The sequence below is a fragment of the Pseudochaenichthys georgianus genome, chromosome 7 (genome assembly GCF_902827115.2).
Source record: "Pseudochaenichthys georgianus chromosome 7, fPseGeo1.2, whole genome shotgun sequence".
Classification (NCBI taxonomy): domain Eukaryota; kingdom Metazoa; phylum Chordata; class Actinopteri; order Perciformes; family Channichthyidae; genus Pseudochaenichthys; species Pseudochaenichthys georgianus.
The window spans coordinates 17,375,986-17,392,373 of record NC_047509.1 but is presented as its reverse complement, the minus strand read 5'-3'; the positions used below and the strand labels follow the sequence as shown (position 1 = coordinate 17,392,373).

The 16,388-nt window shown below is 40.5% G+C and overlaps 1 protein-coding gene across 1 annotated transcript; it reads right to left on the bottom strand.

Annotated features, from left to right (window-relative positions):
* Window positions 1–4,454: 4,454 nt before the first annotated feature.
* On the bottom strand, window positions 4,455–15,360 carry LOC117449944 (extracellular matrix protein 2). The gene is made up of 9 exons (XM_034087884.1): window positions 15,196–15,360; window positions 14,779–15,030; window positions 14,434–14,677; window positions 13,874–13,989; window positions 12,175–12,307; window positions 11,935–12,092; window positions 11,636–11,775; window positions 5,081–5,407; window positions 4,455–4,632 (listed from the first exon to the last, which is right to left on the bottom strand). Exons 1-9 carry the CDS (start codon window positions 15,358–15,360, stop codon window positions 4,455–4,457), a joined length of 1,713 nt encoding a protein of 570 aa, XP_033943775.1.
* Between the last annotated feature and the right edge of the window lie 1,028 nt (window positions 15,361–16,388).

Sequence of the window (16,388 nt, the reverse complement as noted above, 5' to 3'; positions counted from 1 at the left end):
TCACTCTTCCACCCTCCAGCTTTCTCCTTTCCTCACTTTCTCTGCTAATGTCTGACGTCAGGAAAATACCTTTTTTGTTGCTTTTCACTGTGTGTGTACTTTTGATTAAATCAGCCAGACATCCTCCAATAACAGAGGAAGTGGCTGTGTCCTGGTTGGACAGACAGAGAATGGGAGAAAAAAAGCTAAACACTGCAGTACAGTCAACCTCTCAGGCTCTGGCCTCAGCTTCACCGGACTCGAAACGTCCTTTGGGTGTGATGAGACGTCAGTTGAACAGTTTAGTCGTGTCACATGTGCTATGATGACAAGCAGTCAGTACCTCTGCATCAGGTACAGCAAATGTGTTGTCCCTATGTCCACCTAATATCAATTCAAACACCATGACACAATTCCATCAGATTAATGATGAAAACCTAGAGGACATTATTCAACTTCTGAAATCCTCCTCCTGCTGCCTTGATATTATTCCAACAGGATTTTTCAAAGATGTTTTTCGTTGCATGGCCTCAGATCTACTTCATATAGTAAACAAATCTCTTCACTCAGGTATTTTTCCACAGGCCCTGAAAACTGCAGTCATTAAACCGCTCTTAAAAAAGAATAATCTCGATGCTTCAGTAATGAACAATTACAGGCCCATATCAAACCTGCCATTTCTAGGTAAAATCATTGAAAAAGTTGTTTTTCAACAGTTGAATAATTTCTTGCATTTAAATAGTTGTTTCGATGTGTTCCAGCCAGGCTTTCGTCCAAACCACAGCACTGAGACTGCTCTTGTAAAGGTCTTCAATGACATCCACTTAAACACAGACAGTGGCAGAACTTCAGTGTTAGTATTATTAGATCTCAGTGCTGCGTTTGACACTGTTGACCACAACATATTACTCGACCGACTAGAAAACTGGGTGGGACTTTCGAAAACAGTTCTAAATTGGTTTGAATCCTACTTAAAGGACAGAAAAAACTTTGTTTCTATAGGTAAATACACATCTGAGTTGACAAATATGACATGTGGGGTACCTCAAGGCTCCATCTTGGGGCCTCTTCTCTTTAACATCTACATGCTACCACTGGCTCAGATAATGAAAAACAACAACATAAGTTACCATAGCTATGCGGATGACACACCAATTTACGTAACAATTTCACCAGGAGACTATGCTCCAATTCAAACACTGAGTAAGTGCATTGAACAAATCAATGACTGGATGTGTCAGAACTTTCTTCAATTAAACAAAGATAAAACTGAGGTAATGGTTTTTGGAGCCAAGGCAGAACGTATAAAAGTTAGCGCTGAGCTTCAGTCTGCAATGTTCAAACCAACAGATAAAGCCAGAAATCTAGGTGTAGTCATGGACTCTGACCTGAGTTTCAACAGTCACATTAAAACAGTTACTAAATCAGCCTACTATCACCTAAAGAACATATCTAGGATTAAAAGACTAATGTCACAGCAGGATTTGTAAAAACTTGTCCATGCTTTTATCTTCAGTAGACTGAACTACTGTAATGGTGTCTTCACAGGTCTCACTAAAAAATCTAGCTGCAGCTAATTCAGAACGCTGCTGCTCGAGTCCTCACTAACACTAAGAAAGTGGATCATATCACGCCTGGCTTCCTGTGTGTCAAGGAATAGATTTCAAAATACTGCTGCTGGTTTATAAAGCTTTGAATGGTTTAGGCCCAAATTACATTTCTGACCTCCTGCTAAATTATGAACCATCCAGATCTCTCAGGTCTTCAGGGACTGGTCAGCTTTCTGTCCCCAGAGTCAGAACTAAACATGGTAAAGCAGCGTTCAGTTATGATGCTCCAAATATCTGGAACAACCTCCCAGAAACCTGCAGGTCCGCTGAAACTCTGACTACTTTTAAATCCAGACTAAAGACTTTTCTTTTTGCCGCTGCTTTTAATTGAACTATTCACATCTTAAACTGCACTGTAACTTTTATACATGTATTTTTTCTTTTAATGTTTATTTTATTATCTTTTCTTTTTAATGACTGATTTTAAATGCCATTGTCTTAATGTCTTTCGTTTTTTGTAAAGCACTTTGAATTGCCTTGTGTTGAAAGGTGCTATATAAATAAACTTGCCTTGCCTTGCCTTGCCTTGCCTTGCCTTGCCTTGCCTTGCCTTGCCTTGCCTTGCCTTGCCTTGCCTTGCCTTGCCTTGCCTTGCCTTGCCTTGCCTTGCCTTGCCTTGCCTTGCCTTGCCTTGCCTTGCCTTGCCTTGCCTATGATGGATTGTGCTGAAGTGGCAAGCTTGTCAAATTTGACAAAACACCCCATCTGAAATAGCTGTGGAGAGGAGGTTTAAAGATTTAGGATCAAGGCTGGATCATTCATCTGTTCAGGACTACAAAGACGGGAAACTGCCGAAAGAAAAGTGATGCAGTTTTGATCGTCTCTGCCTGTACGTGCTGGAACTGCAGTATAAATGCGAATGTGTAGTTTCTTAGACAGTAATGTGCTGTTTGCTAAATGACTGTACAATTATGGAGAATGGAGACTGCACCACATGCACAAGACTGAAAGCAGAAATCTAACATGTGATTACACGCCCAGGCTGAGAGTGAAAAGTATAAAAGTGTTTCTGTGTGTGTTTATATTACACATTCAAACCATGCATGTGCTCTCATAACCTTGATGACTGTCAGCTGTTTGCCTCTCAATAACCCAGCTTCGTTTTCTCTCTTTCTTATTAACTGTCGATCTCTCCCTCCCTCCCGCCCTCCCTTTCTTCCTCTGAGTGTGTAACTCTAGCGTCTGCAGGGGACCTTCTGTTCTTCATTTAGAGCCTCAGAGGCCTTGCTCTCTGCTGAAAACGTATACCTGGAGCCAGATAGTCAACGCAGCCGGTAAATTACGACTTTGTACACCGAGTACAACATTTTATAATTGTAATTATATCCATTACTCTAAGTGACATACTGTTAAGTGTGTCTTTGCACGAGTGGATTAAAAAATGAAAGACACTAGCGCACTTCCATCAGCCTTCATAAAATATATTCTGTATCTGCGGGTGAGACTGCAAATACAGATTTGTTTGTTTTATCAGGATTTGGTGTAAAGCAGCTCACTACATTGTGAAGAACGGGCATCTTAATGTCATAAAACAAATAACAGAGAGTGCAACAGGGTTTGTCTTTTTCCTTTGGCTCTTATGTTCTCACCAAGACTGCGTTAAGGCAATCTAAAATACAGAAATGTAACAGACATGGCTCTCATTCACACCGCAAGACTCAAGGGGCTGAGATCATAGCTGAGACAGAAGAATGGGGCATTGTACTTTACTGTGCAAGAGGATGAGGGATAAACAGGAGAAGATGGAAAGTGAGATATGTGGCGATAGACACCAAGATAGAGAAGGAGAGAACATTGTGGTCCGGGAAGTCACTTTGTCAACAAGGTTGGCAGGACGACAGCTTCAGTGGCTTTAGTTCCCAAAAGATCTGTCGATGTGCTCCAGCTCTCTGTTTCTGTCTTCCAGCCACATCCTATTGGACCTAAATACACGTGAACTACTGCTCTTCTCATGTTTAACTGATCGGCTTAAAGACTTTCTAAGAACAATCGCTTTATTGTGCCTCAAAGTCAGCTTGTTTTACTCTGTGCCTTAGATAAGCATGTTCCTCCCCCTTTTTTACCATCTACCCTACTTCTAACCCAAATAAGGTGCAGCCCCAGTCTTCTCATGAACACATATGTTCACCCCAATTACTGTACACACTCCTACACATTTGTAGGCCCCAACTGAGGCCCCAACTGAGGCCCCCCCCCCACCCCCCCACAGTCAGAGTGACTTTATGTGTTTTTACTGAGCGGCTGGTGGTGGATGTTTATGTTGGAAATCATCTGGTGATAGGAAACCTGCGTGATGTTTATATTTTCTTTCCTAATGGGCCCCTTAGGTTCACACTGTGTCACCAGATATTTTAACTTTCTCTCAGTGACCCCCGTGCTGCAGTCCCAAGATTTGACCCCCCTGTGTCCCAAATCAAAACACACTCACATTGTTTCTACATTACCTGACTAAAGGCTCCACCTGCAAGCCTCAGACTGAGACTAGGTTAAGCTATTCTCCATTTCCTCAAAGGTGTCTACTTGAATGAAATGACAGATATAGGCCGGTGTTTGGAGCAGATCTGGAAACAACCGTCATGTATTAACCTTTTACATAATGATTCTTTCCATTACTGTATAAATTACATACAAACACATCACTGTTATTCTCCTAATCAAAGGTGAGAAGTGAAAGAGAAAGACAGGTTTTGGGACAATAACATGATAGCACTGACTGTCTAAGAGTATCTCTATCTAAGTAAACTACATGATAGAGATATTTTTCTGTAGACCCTGCCTACAGAAATATTGAGTGGCTGTATGCCATGATTATGCATGTACATGTATTTGGGAATCTGTCCATCTTAGTTTGTCCAACTTTGCAGCCTATTTGTGATACGAGTGCCCCTTTTGTGGATAGAGGACCAGTCCCTGAACATCCGAGAGACAGGAGAAGGCATTTGGGGGGATCCTCTCCACCTCCAGCAGATTGTTTTCCAAGTGGATGGAAGCCAAGGTGGAGCCAGCATTACCAGGGTGGCACACTCCCCACTTCCTCACCAGCCTGCAACCACAACATACGTACTTTAAAGTTTTTACATAGGACTTTCCTTCCACGCTTGGTGATTTTGTTAGTCTCCCCATATAAAATGCACAATAAGTCTTTTGAGTTCTACAAGAGCCTTTGTGTTACTACATTAGATCAAAGGGGACACAGGGTCTTGTAAAGTTTGCAGACAGAAAGAAAGTAATATTTTTGGCAACAATAGTCATTGTCTTCATCTTTATGCTGATGAAGATGTCAAACTGTTGGCTTGAATAAATGACACTGAATGTGCCATGATACTTTCTTTGCTTTTTGCCAAGCTCCTTAGAGTCTTTTCCAAAGGGAGCTGCATAAGCAGAGCTAATGTTGTTAGGACAGGATTGGGGAACAAACAAGCATTTGGCTTATCCCTGCATTGTGACAAACACATTAGACTCATTCAAATGTATACAAAATGTGACTCTACCTGATTTGGTTGTTGTCTAGTTTCAGCAACTTCAGGTTCTTAAACTGGCGAATGCAGCGAGGGATTTGACTCAGATGGTTGTTGTCCAGCAGGAACTCATCCAGTGAGCGGTACGCTCCAACAAGAGAGACCCGCTCGAAGCCCTCATTGCTCAAGGCATTGTGGGATAGACGGAGGGACTGTAGGCTCGACCGCATGTGACGGAAGGTGAAGGCGTTGATGTGACTGATGTTGTTGTGTTGGAGGGACAGTTTCTGGAGACAGCGTGGCAGATTCATCGGGACAGAGGTGAACCGGTTGTAGGACAGGTCCAAGGACTCCAGGGTGCTGAGAGAAAAACACAAGGATCATGAATTTCTGTGAGATATCTACAAGAAGACCGTCACATTAAAATTCTAATTCTAATGTCAGTCTGTTGGACTTTTGCTTAGTCCACTTCTTAGGTCTCGACTGAAATATCTCAACAACTGGGTTATCTTGAAATTGTTGACATACTAGATATTCATGTTTCGCAGAAGTTAGGTCCTAGCTTTGGAATGACCAAAAATGTGGTTCATTCATGGTCCCCTGATGATGTATCTTGTAGACTTTGTTGATCCCCAAGTTTTCTTTTAGAGCCACCATGATGTAGACATTTGTGAAGGGATTGCCATGCCATTTTTGTGAAGCACTTTGTTATATCATTAAGAAAAAGTGATATACAAATAAACATTTAAATGTGTCCAACATTCACATCAACCTCTGCTTTACATTGTGTTAAGTGCTGAGCAACACATTTGCACATGCCGACACGCTAAACTAAGATTGTGATCATGGGTAACATTTCACCTGCTTAACATCAGGAGCATGTTTTACAAAGCTCTAGACTTGATATGATAATGGAGGCCCACTTCCACTCTTATTCCACGGCGTTTAACTGCAGGCTTCACATTGTATAGTTACAGGACTCCTGCATAGCGCTGTAGGGGGGAGAAAGGGAGTCAGGATTGCAGAGTGGGAGGCAAGGCTGCCGGGAAATCCTGGGGGGCAACAGGGGGGGAAATAATGGGCTCTGGGGGGTACAATGTGAGAGAATGTGGTCATTTGAGGGGGAATTTGTGGCTGAGAGGTGCAGAAGGGGTATGAAAATGTTGGTTTGCGGGAAAGAGAATGAAAGGCTGTATTAAAAGAGGACCAGATTTCGAGGGTCTGAGGGGAAGATGCAGTACAGGGGTTCAGTGTCTTTGCAGAAAGATCCAACACAGCTGTTGTGAGTTTACAGCACGGCTCACTGCAGGATAGGAACCTCATTTCCTGTTCTTCTGCCATTCATAGACCACACTGAACAGCCAATGGTCTCAGAACACTCTGAGGTGGCCAGCCAATGACTACACAGAGAAATGAAATGGGGACAAATGAGGAGAGAGAGAGTGAAGGGTAATGGATGAGGGAGACGCTTGGACTGGCATCTGTCTGACTGATATTTTGGTGCCTCGGCATTTCTGCTCCTCGTAAAGGTGACTTACAGTAAGACCCTTGCATTAACTTGGCTCCCTTGAACTTTACAGCTCCCAAGTTACATTAATCACTGCTGTTTTTGTGGGGATTTTATTTTCATGAGATGGATGGCGTGTGTCAATGAGAAGGGGGTTAAAATCCCTAAATCAATCAAAATGTTGGTACATGAAGCACCTTCTGATCATTTGTCAGTATCACAGGAAAGGTCATGGTTAGCATGAGGCCCTCAGTAGTTAAACAACCATAGACCTTATGAAACCTGACCGTGTTTACATGGTTTTCTGCTTAACAGCGGTGTAATAAGGAGTCACGTTAAAACCACTATAAATGTTTTACTGAAAACAAACAGGGAGCAAAGTGACAGATTTAACTCAAAATACACAAGCCAACGCTCACTGAACACCTGGGAGGCTTTTTGGTTAACCTATACGCATTTTGTCACTCATGGATTGCTGTAAAATGTGGTTTCTGCTTGATATTTGAACCTTGAAGATATATCACTATACAAGCTTCTCAGTACCAGTTCAGACCAGCTGTGTGCTGCCGATTTATTTTCTAAATCTAGCCAGGAAGCTCAACAGCAGTCTGCTGCTACTTAGCTCCACATGGTATTAATGAGCAGAGGGACACACACCACCCACTGGCACCTATGTACGCACACACACACCAACATACATACAAACACACACACACACACACACACACACACACACACACACACACACCAGCATACATACACACCTCCTTGCGCATGCAAAATAATTGAAGAAAAAAACCCTAATGCTTCCAGACACAGCGATACGCCAATATTATGTTTATAAAATGTGTCAATTTAAAAAGGCTAATTCAAAAACAATACATGTCCCTATTTGCTATTATATACTAGCAAATAAATGTGTCCCTGTTTGCTAGTATATATTATATAATAGCAAATAGGGACACACATGCACTCTGTCTCCAAGAATACAACATGACTTCACTTCTAAAACATTTACAGAGAGGCACGAACCAATTACACATAACCAAATGTTTGTGGATCAATGTTTTTCTGAAAAGCATGGCCAGGAGTAATCAAGCTGTCCTCTGCTCCTCCTCAGGTTATTGGGTTCTAATGGGAACCAGCACAATAAAGAAGCAGGAGTACACTACTTATTTACACACTTCCATCTGAGTCCAACCTGCCAGCACTACACAAACCAGATTACACACTTTGGCAACCTATCTAGAGAAGGTAATGTATCCGGCAGAGTAACTGTGCCATGCAGGAAAAAGAGAACAAGGCTCGGCTTTGAAAATAAAGAATTGATGGATGGATGATAGCCGACATGCCTTCAGCTACATCAAGTCATTATAGCGCAGGCTTCTGTGTGCACCTAATTATGAACATACTGGTAAACTGATACATAGGAGTACACCAAAAAGAACATATGGATTTATTTAAACAGAAAATTACCTTAATGATTTACTGCATTGGAACACAATGAGGACTGCCCATCCAACAGTATTTGGATGTGATCTACTTACTTTTTCAGACTGAAAACTCTGCCATGTTGTTTGTAACCAAAGAAGAACCAATTTAAAGTAATACAAAACCTAAATCAAACTCAAAAGGTTTTCACTTTAGATAGTTTTCTCGTTTTTAGTGGTTGTGTGTGATTGTGAGCTTATTGTTTCTCTATTTGTCCAAGCTTTTTAAGAATCCAATTTGTGATGGTGCGAAGATAAAATAGCTTTGGTTACGAGTCCTGTCTAGTTTATAACATAACAAGCATCTTTGTGGCCAGAACCTGTGCTTACATGCAGTGGGTCTGACGCATCAGCGATGATACATATGCGCAAAGGTCCTCGCTGTCAAAATGACAGAACTAATAGAAACAGTTGAAGTTATCATCTGATCAGCCAACAACACAATCTGTTTTAACTCAAAATAAAATTAGATAAGACATCACCTCTGTGTCACTTTTTAATTAATACTGTGGTCAAGTTTTACTAGATAACTTTAAAGCTGATGCATTTACAAGTCTATTATATTGAGCTGTAAAACATCATAAAGTATTACGTCATTTAAGCAGACAATCAACGTTGTGAAAATCTTACCAATAAAAATGTTTGACAGCATTAATAAAAACTGCAATTGAAAACATATTACCCATGACGTTACATTTTTGAAGCAATTTTGTGCAGCTTTCATGAGAGGAAGAAATTGAAAACATGCTTTGGTTCTGTCAGTGAAGATGTGGAGTTGGAGTGAGGCTGTTACCTGGCAGCAGGGAGGTGATGACTGGTACATTTTGATTGACTTGAGGAGAAGATATGGAGGCATTTGAGACTGTGATTTGAGCCGACAGGTTCATAAAGAGCCGGGAGAAGGTGGCAAACAGCCTTATCTGTGTCTGCGTCTGTGTGTGTGTTTTTTACATGTGCTAGTTGTTCCCTAAAGGTGGCATCATAGAGTACAGATATATTATCAGCAAAACGTACTTAAAGTATTAAAACCAAAAGTACTCTTCTTACGATCAAAATAGTCCGCGAGAGCTAAATTAACGTATATTGTGAGATGTAATGATTATTAATAACTTTTTGATATGTAATTAATATTTCCATGTTGTAGTCTATCGAGGTGAAACTGATTTTAACCAACTTAAATGTTGAAGATTGAAGATTTACAATTAATTGAACAACTATTTAATCCATTTATGTATCAATAATATTTTATATCTGTGCACTATTATATATTATATCTGCAAACATATTGATTTGATATTCAATCTGTTCACACATTTTAGAATTGTTTTTTATAATTTGTTTACGTTGTTTATCTTATTTCATCTTATTTGAACTCTTACAATAATTATAGTTTAATTATTACCAATGCCACCGTTTTTTTGTTGTTTTTTCAGTTCAAATCTAGTATATATTATAAATGTATATCTTTTTTTTAAAATGGCCATATCAAAGTACCTTTAAAACTAAAGCTCAAGAAAAATATAATAATATTCCTTAAAAAGCTGTGGAGTAAAATAACTGTATAATGGTGATACTCAAGTATAAGAACCTACAAATTGTACGGCATTATCTGACTGTAATTATTCCCACCACTGGTTCTTAAGCAAGTGCATATTCTTACACAATGGTCACACACTGGAAGCCTTTGTAAACACACAAAGGAACACAAACTTAAGACAGAACTGGGATTCATTTACTGAGTTTAAAAAAAGGGATCTCAGAAATAGAAAATCGGAACACTTCTGCTTTAATAAATCAAACCCAGTACTGACCATAGATGAGATATGTTTAAAAGGCAGATAATGAGCAGAGATGCTGACAGTCAGCCCATCCTGCCTGAAACTAATCCCAGGTACAAACTGCACTCTCCAGATCAACATCAGGCAACCTCCACGGGTACCTCCGAGGCTGCACGGGTCCAATCCCTGAACCTCATCAGGAGGCAACAATAACACTGAGTGAGTGTGTGACATGGAACAGAGGCGCCCCACTAACCAGAACCAGCACACTGCAGTTTATTTTATCTTTAACAATTTACTTCCCATTGCGTCTTAATCGCTCTCTGTATATTTCTCTTCACACTTCTACAGAGCTGAATATATTCTCCACAAGCTTTTGTAATCATTATGTGTACATAATGAAATAGTATCCAACCACGGGGAGGAATATGGTTTAATGCCACTCAGGTAATGACCTTTGCCCTTTAAAGTTTCTGCTCCTGCTGTGTCATTGGAGTTCAGGTCAAGTTACATGTGTTCCAACTCACTTGTCTCTGCTCAGGGAAGCTTTTTAAATTAATGACCAGCTCTTAAGCCTGCAGAGCCAATGGTAGGACTAATGAGGTCAAATTTCAGATGTCAAATACATTCGAGTCACAAGTCAAGCGAAGGTTCAGAGTGCTGCCTAGTCACGTCATCTCTCTGGTATGGTCTTTTACTGTATCCATTTGTGTTCCAGATCTCGTTCTTTCTTCAGCTAAACTTCCTCTACATATATTCTCCCAATTTCACATTTTCTCTTTTAAATAAATCTTCCAGTCTGCACAAGTCTCTCCAGTTCCTGTCTTTCTTTAACAATTTTATTTTTTCACTCACTTTTCCCTGAAGCTCCCACTGTGGTTCACAAGGATCCCAGGGAGCAAGGAGAAAAGCCCACAGGAATTCACTATATTTAAACAACAGACACACACACCACCATAGACACACATTGAGACATACATACACAAACAGACACACAGTTGCCCTCTAGCTCTCCCTCACACGCCTGCTCATCCGAGTACACAAGGTCAGCTGTCATAACTTCTGTGATGTGTGTGTGTGTGTGTGTGCGTGTGTGTGTGTGTGTGTGTGTGTGTGTGTGTGTGTGTGCGTGCGTGCGTGCGTGCGTGCGTGCGTGCGTGCGTGCGTGCGTGCGTGCGTGTGTGTGTGTGTGTGTGTGTGTGTGTGTGTGAACCCAGTCAAAACCTCAGTCAAATAAATCATAAGTACTGATCATGATCATTTTTACATCCCAAGTTGTAGGAATTTAAATAACTGATATACTTTAATGATCTAACCAGTGTAAAAAACGTGGATACCCCTTGGCTTAAATCTGTTTTAGCCTATTTTGTATTTTATTGTAGGACAATAGTACAATGCTGAAGCTGTTTGTTTGTCGGTTTTCCACAGTCTTGCAGACTACTTATTGTCATTACCTGTTTTTTGTGTAGCGTTGTTTTCTCTTTGATGTAGCAGTGTGTAATCTACTTTATTTGTTTAATTATATATATCTCTAGATGATCTCTGAGTGTGGGGTGGAGAGGGAGGGGCAGGGGAATTATTGTAGATGTCTCCTGTACGCGTGTTAAAACATGTATAAAAATGTGATGGAAATGGTTATTTTAAATCTTTTAACTAATAAACCCATGCACTGATAACTGCTTAGACAACAACATTGATAACAAAAGAGTTATGAAGTGAATCCCAAACAACACCAGTCCACCCTCTTGTGGCTGATGGAGAAACTGCAGAGCATTATTGTTAAAAATCAAAAGCTCAGGATGGACAGACGTACTTGAGATGGGACCAGGCCTTGGTAGCGATGCCTTGCTCATGCAGCAGGTTGTGGCTCATGTCCAGCACTCTCAGATGGACACAGCCTCTCAGTGCCTCCTTTGTCACCTCCTCAATCTGATTTGCATTTATCTCCAGCTCCTACAATAAAGAACACACAGAATGACAAGGATGTGTCATTTGGGACAGTTATTCCTGTGTCAGTTTCTACCATGAGCACAAGTCTTAATCCCAGGTGCCTTGTTTGGCTAATCTTAACATATTTTAAGGAGGATTTACAGTTAAGTGATATTATTGCACCTGCAGAGAGGGAGGAAGGCCCAGAGGAAGGGAACGGAAGCGGTTGTTGTCCAACTCGAGGTCCAGAAGTCTCTGTAGTGGCCGGAAAGTAAGCGGCGATACACTGCCTTCATGGAGGAAGTTTTCCTCCAGCTCCAGAATCAACAGGTTTGTCAAACCTAGAGAGGAATATTAAGTTATATTATTGTCATCAAATATGTTCCTGTTCCATTTAAAGAGACACAAACACCAATCCTAGACCTTTGAAACAGTGAGGGGTGAGTGTACTGAGCTGGTTGTTGTTGATCCTGAGCTGCTCCAGAGATGGAGGCAGCGCTGGGATCCTGGTTAGCTTGTTGCCATCTAGGTTCAGCTTCTTCAGAAAGGTCAAGTCCTGCATGACACGCAGCAACAACAAAAAAGGGGTCAGAAAGATACAACAAACAAAATATATATTTGTCTTCAAAATCCATAATTTTCTATCCCGATTTGCCAAGAAGGACACAATCCCAGAGTTCACAGAAACAGACAAAATCTGTGAGTCTCTTTTATGTCATCTATCATGTTGTATTTTTAGTAAAGCCGCTCTGTGTGGCTCCTCAGTGAAAGCCACTGTGGTAGATGTGTGTCAACTAAAAGCAGTGGACTGAATCTTTTTGCAGCATCCCTCAAGCCAGTCCATCAGTCCTCTGTCATTACTGTTACATGAGCAGAAAAATCAAGAAGAAAAAAAGATTTCATCCAAAAATAATTTGCTTTTATTCTCCACATTATTGTCTGCAGCTGTTTCCCAACAGGTCTGTCCAGCCAATGCTGTGAGAGTGCGCTGATGTTAGCGTGAGATGATTGGACAGAGTGTGGTGGGCTGCCTCGGTGTGGTCAGGATCTGAGCTCGGCCTGTGGTCATTTAGAGGTTAGACCCGAGGTTATTCTTAGAAAAGGATTAATGCCATTTTCCGTGCTCTTTTATTACTGTAATGATACAGGATACAGGATAGAGCCTGCTTTTTATTTTAATTAGATGCAAAGTTAAGTTTTTAACTGTTTTGTTACTCAGAAAGTCATTCATTCACGTTTAGCAAAATGCAGATTCTCCACAAGAGGGAGATTTTTGTGTCATTATCAGAACAATTCTACCTTTGCCAACTGTGAAAGGAAAATAATTGCTGCAGAGCTTTACTGCAGTGGCCGTTCTTTTAATACTGTGTTTTTCTGCTTTATATCCATGTTGGTGGTTCACATTAAATACATGTTCACTTCTATGTCTAAAATAATGTTGATTTAATCTGTGAATCTAACCCCTAGTGGAAATGTCAAAAAGTAAAAACTGCAGTTCCGCTTAAAATATAGCTTTTAAAATATAATTAAAGCTATTTGTAAATACAAATGTGACATTTATTTTCCCTATCTTGGCATAAAATAAACTTTTTCAGGCACTTGGCAATCAGAAAAGTGTTGATTGATTTGATTACCACCTAAGTAGCTTCATGAAGAAAACTAAAACACGAACTGATTACCTACATTGAACATGACTGGTTGGCTATGCCCATAGGCTATGCCGCTCCTATTTTTAAATGTGTAACACTCCCTTAGTTGAAGAAGTATGTTCATTCAATGGAAAAACTACAGTTGTAATACTAGCAGAAGGTAAAGCAGGCTGGACTGGTGCTTCAGGTCTGATACAATAGGTCTGAGACTGATAGCACTGCAGAAGTATTAAAGTTTGATGGATGGATCTGGTTGTGGCGGCATCAATTTGACACAAAACTATAACTCATACAATTCAGAAAATAGCTGTTAAGCAAGAGCAGGTATCGCCCAGTAGCACCATAATGTAGCAAGTGAGATTTTTGTATTCAAGCATGATTATACATACATGCTTTATAGATGTGATGTGTTGGCAGATGAGTATAAAACTGTATTGTGGAAAATGACAGTGAATAAGAGAGGTGTTACTCACAGACAGCGGGTTACTGCTCAACGACTCATCATCCAGTTTGTTTTTACTCAGATCCAGCGTGTCCAGGTTTGGCACGCCAGAGAAATCTTGTGGGGTGATGATTCTGATGTTGTTCTCTTTAAAGACAAATCACATAGTAAGATATATGATGTGGTACATGTAGTGGTTGTATACGACATAGCATCTCACACTCAATTCTCTCACAGGTCATGTCATGTAGATTAATCTGTGCACAAACTTTTGTTTTGATGTATTTTAAATAACTTTTATAGCTTTTATTTTAAAATTAATTATTTGTTTCTTGCTAAATCATTTGTATTACTGATTGGACAAGTGATTTTTCAAAAGATAAAATAAAATGGCTAATGGCATCAACGTTGTACTTAGAGCAACTGGACTCCTTAATAAATAATATTACTTAATAATTAACCATTTCATATGTGATCAATATCACAGCTCTTCTATTCTGTACCATCCATCAAAAACACATACACACAGACACACACACACACACACCCACACACACACACACACACACACACACGCGCACACACACACACCTGCCATGTCCAGATTGGCGGCCAGCAGGTTGTGGATGATTGGCAGGTGAGTCATGCCGACGCCCCTGCAGCTGATTTCTCTGTCAGCAGTCTGACACTCTCTAAGAGGAGACTCTGTAAAAGTGGAGTATGTTTCTGTTTGATTGCTGGGGATCTCCGTTGCCTCTTCTTTTTCTTCTTCCTCCTCCTCCTCTTCTTCTTCCTCCTCCTCCTCTTCTTCCTCCTCCTCCTCTTCTTCTTCTTCCTGATGCAGAAGATTTAAGAAAGAAATTACAGCAAGAAAACTATTTTCATAGATTATTCAAAGGGAAAAAGCAAAACAATATAATTAATACAAAATCAAACCTCCTCATCATCATCATCGTCATCATCATCATCATCATCATCATCGTCATCATCATCTTCTTCTTCTTCTTCTTCTTCTTCTTCTTCTTCTTCTTCTTCTTCTTTCTCCTCCTCTCCCTCTCCTGCATTCCCTTGATCCATCAGTCGTTGCTTCTCATCATGGAGCTCCTTCAGTTCAGTCATGAGGGTGCTGGTCTCCTTCTCTCCTTTCCCGCGCTTCTTCCAGCCCGTCAGAGGCTCCCCCAGCCCTGCCTGCAATTACTCAAGTCACTCAAATGATTCAACAAAGGAGCAAAGCAACATACAATAGAGGTGTAATATGTTTAAACAAACTGCCCACATGGAAGATATACATTATTTTTTTATTTTACCTTTATTTAACCAGGATAATAATGTGTCAATAGCAAAGTTTCATACTATTCTATAGGCACTGGCTTCCACTGCGTTTGCGTGCTTCCTCATCCACCAGACACCTCTCCTTTGTCTGGCCTCCAGCGTCCTAAAACCGGCTCCTTGATGCTCCCTCTGCTGCCCTGCCTCCATCTGGAGATGTTCAATCCCATTCTCCTCTTCACCAGTCATAAAGCAGACCAAACAAACAAATTCAAGACATAAAAAAAAAAAATTCACTCTGCAATCTATGGTAAATAATGTCAAGCTATTTTAGTTTTTAAAACATGTATTAGTCAGATCATGCAGACATAAACAGGCAACTCTTGAAAGAATCAAAAATAAACGTACCTGCCGGGAGGGTTCGACTCGAAGCATATGTATCTAGTGAGGTCACTCTATCAACTTCTGTTTGTTGAACGGCTGCCGTTTCTAATTCATGTGACTCAGAAGAGGTTTCCAAGTATAAATCCATGTTGTGTAAAGAGTTGTGTCCACAAAAAACTGTGCCACACAGACAAATGAACATGATCCATATCACTGGCATTTGCATTGTTAAAAGTTTACTCAGTTTGAGCTCTTGTAGAAATAAGTCCAAAACTTTAAAATCTTCAAGACTGAAGTCCAGAGAAAGGAGAGATGGTATTGACAAAAGGAAAGAAACTGTGGAAGAAATTGTTTAACAGAGACGATTTATCCCCATAACCACATGTAGCAAAAGCTGTAGTGCAGTTTCTCTAACCACATTTCACTTGCCCCCAACTCAGAGTGAATGGTTATATGAAGAGAGAGCAGGAGGAAAAGGAATATTTAAGAGGCGGAGAGGTAAAAAAAAATAAACTCTCACATTGTTAACAGAGGTCCTCGTTTCTTAGCACCATGAAAAACACAGACCCGCCCTGCTCCATCTTGTCTCCTCACCCTTTCATAACTGTCTGCTAACATCAGGTGGAAAACAGATATTTGTGGAGGAGATGGAAGATAGACAGGTGGCAAAAAACAGATACTGGAATACAGTTTCATACACATGTGATAGATTCTAGTCATGTGGGTTGACACATGAATTTGTGATCCACTGTCAGCTCTAAGTCTTCTCCTGACTGAATCAGACTGACCTTGGGTCATTTCCAAACAAGAGACAGGGTTGGTAGACAGTTCATGCCGGAGCCAACCATGTTTGGCGAAGCTCCACTAGCATCTATGTATGAAAACAAACATGA

Excerpts from the sequence above, each read along its gene's own strand:
- LOC117449944 (XM_034087884.1), bottom strand. The coding sequence starts at position 15,360 with ATGACTGGTGAAGAGGAGAATGGGATTGAACATCTCCAGATGGAGGCA. Across the intron at positions 15,031-15,195 it reads AAGCCAGTGCCTATAGAATA|GCAGGGCTGGGGGAGCCTCT; the intron begins GTATGAAACTTT and ends GAGTAATTGCAG. Across the intron at positions 5,408-11,635 it reads AAGGCCTGGTCCCATCTCAA|CACCCTGGAGTCCTTGGACC; the intron begins GTACGTCTGTCC and ends TTTTTCTCTCAG.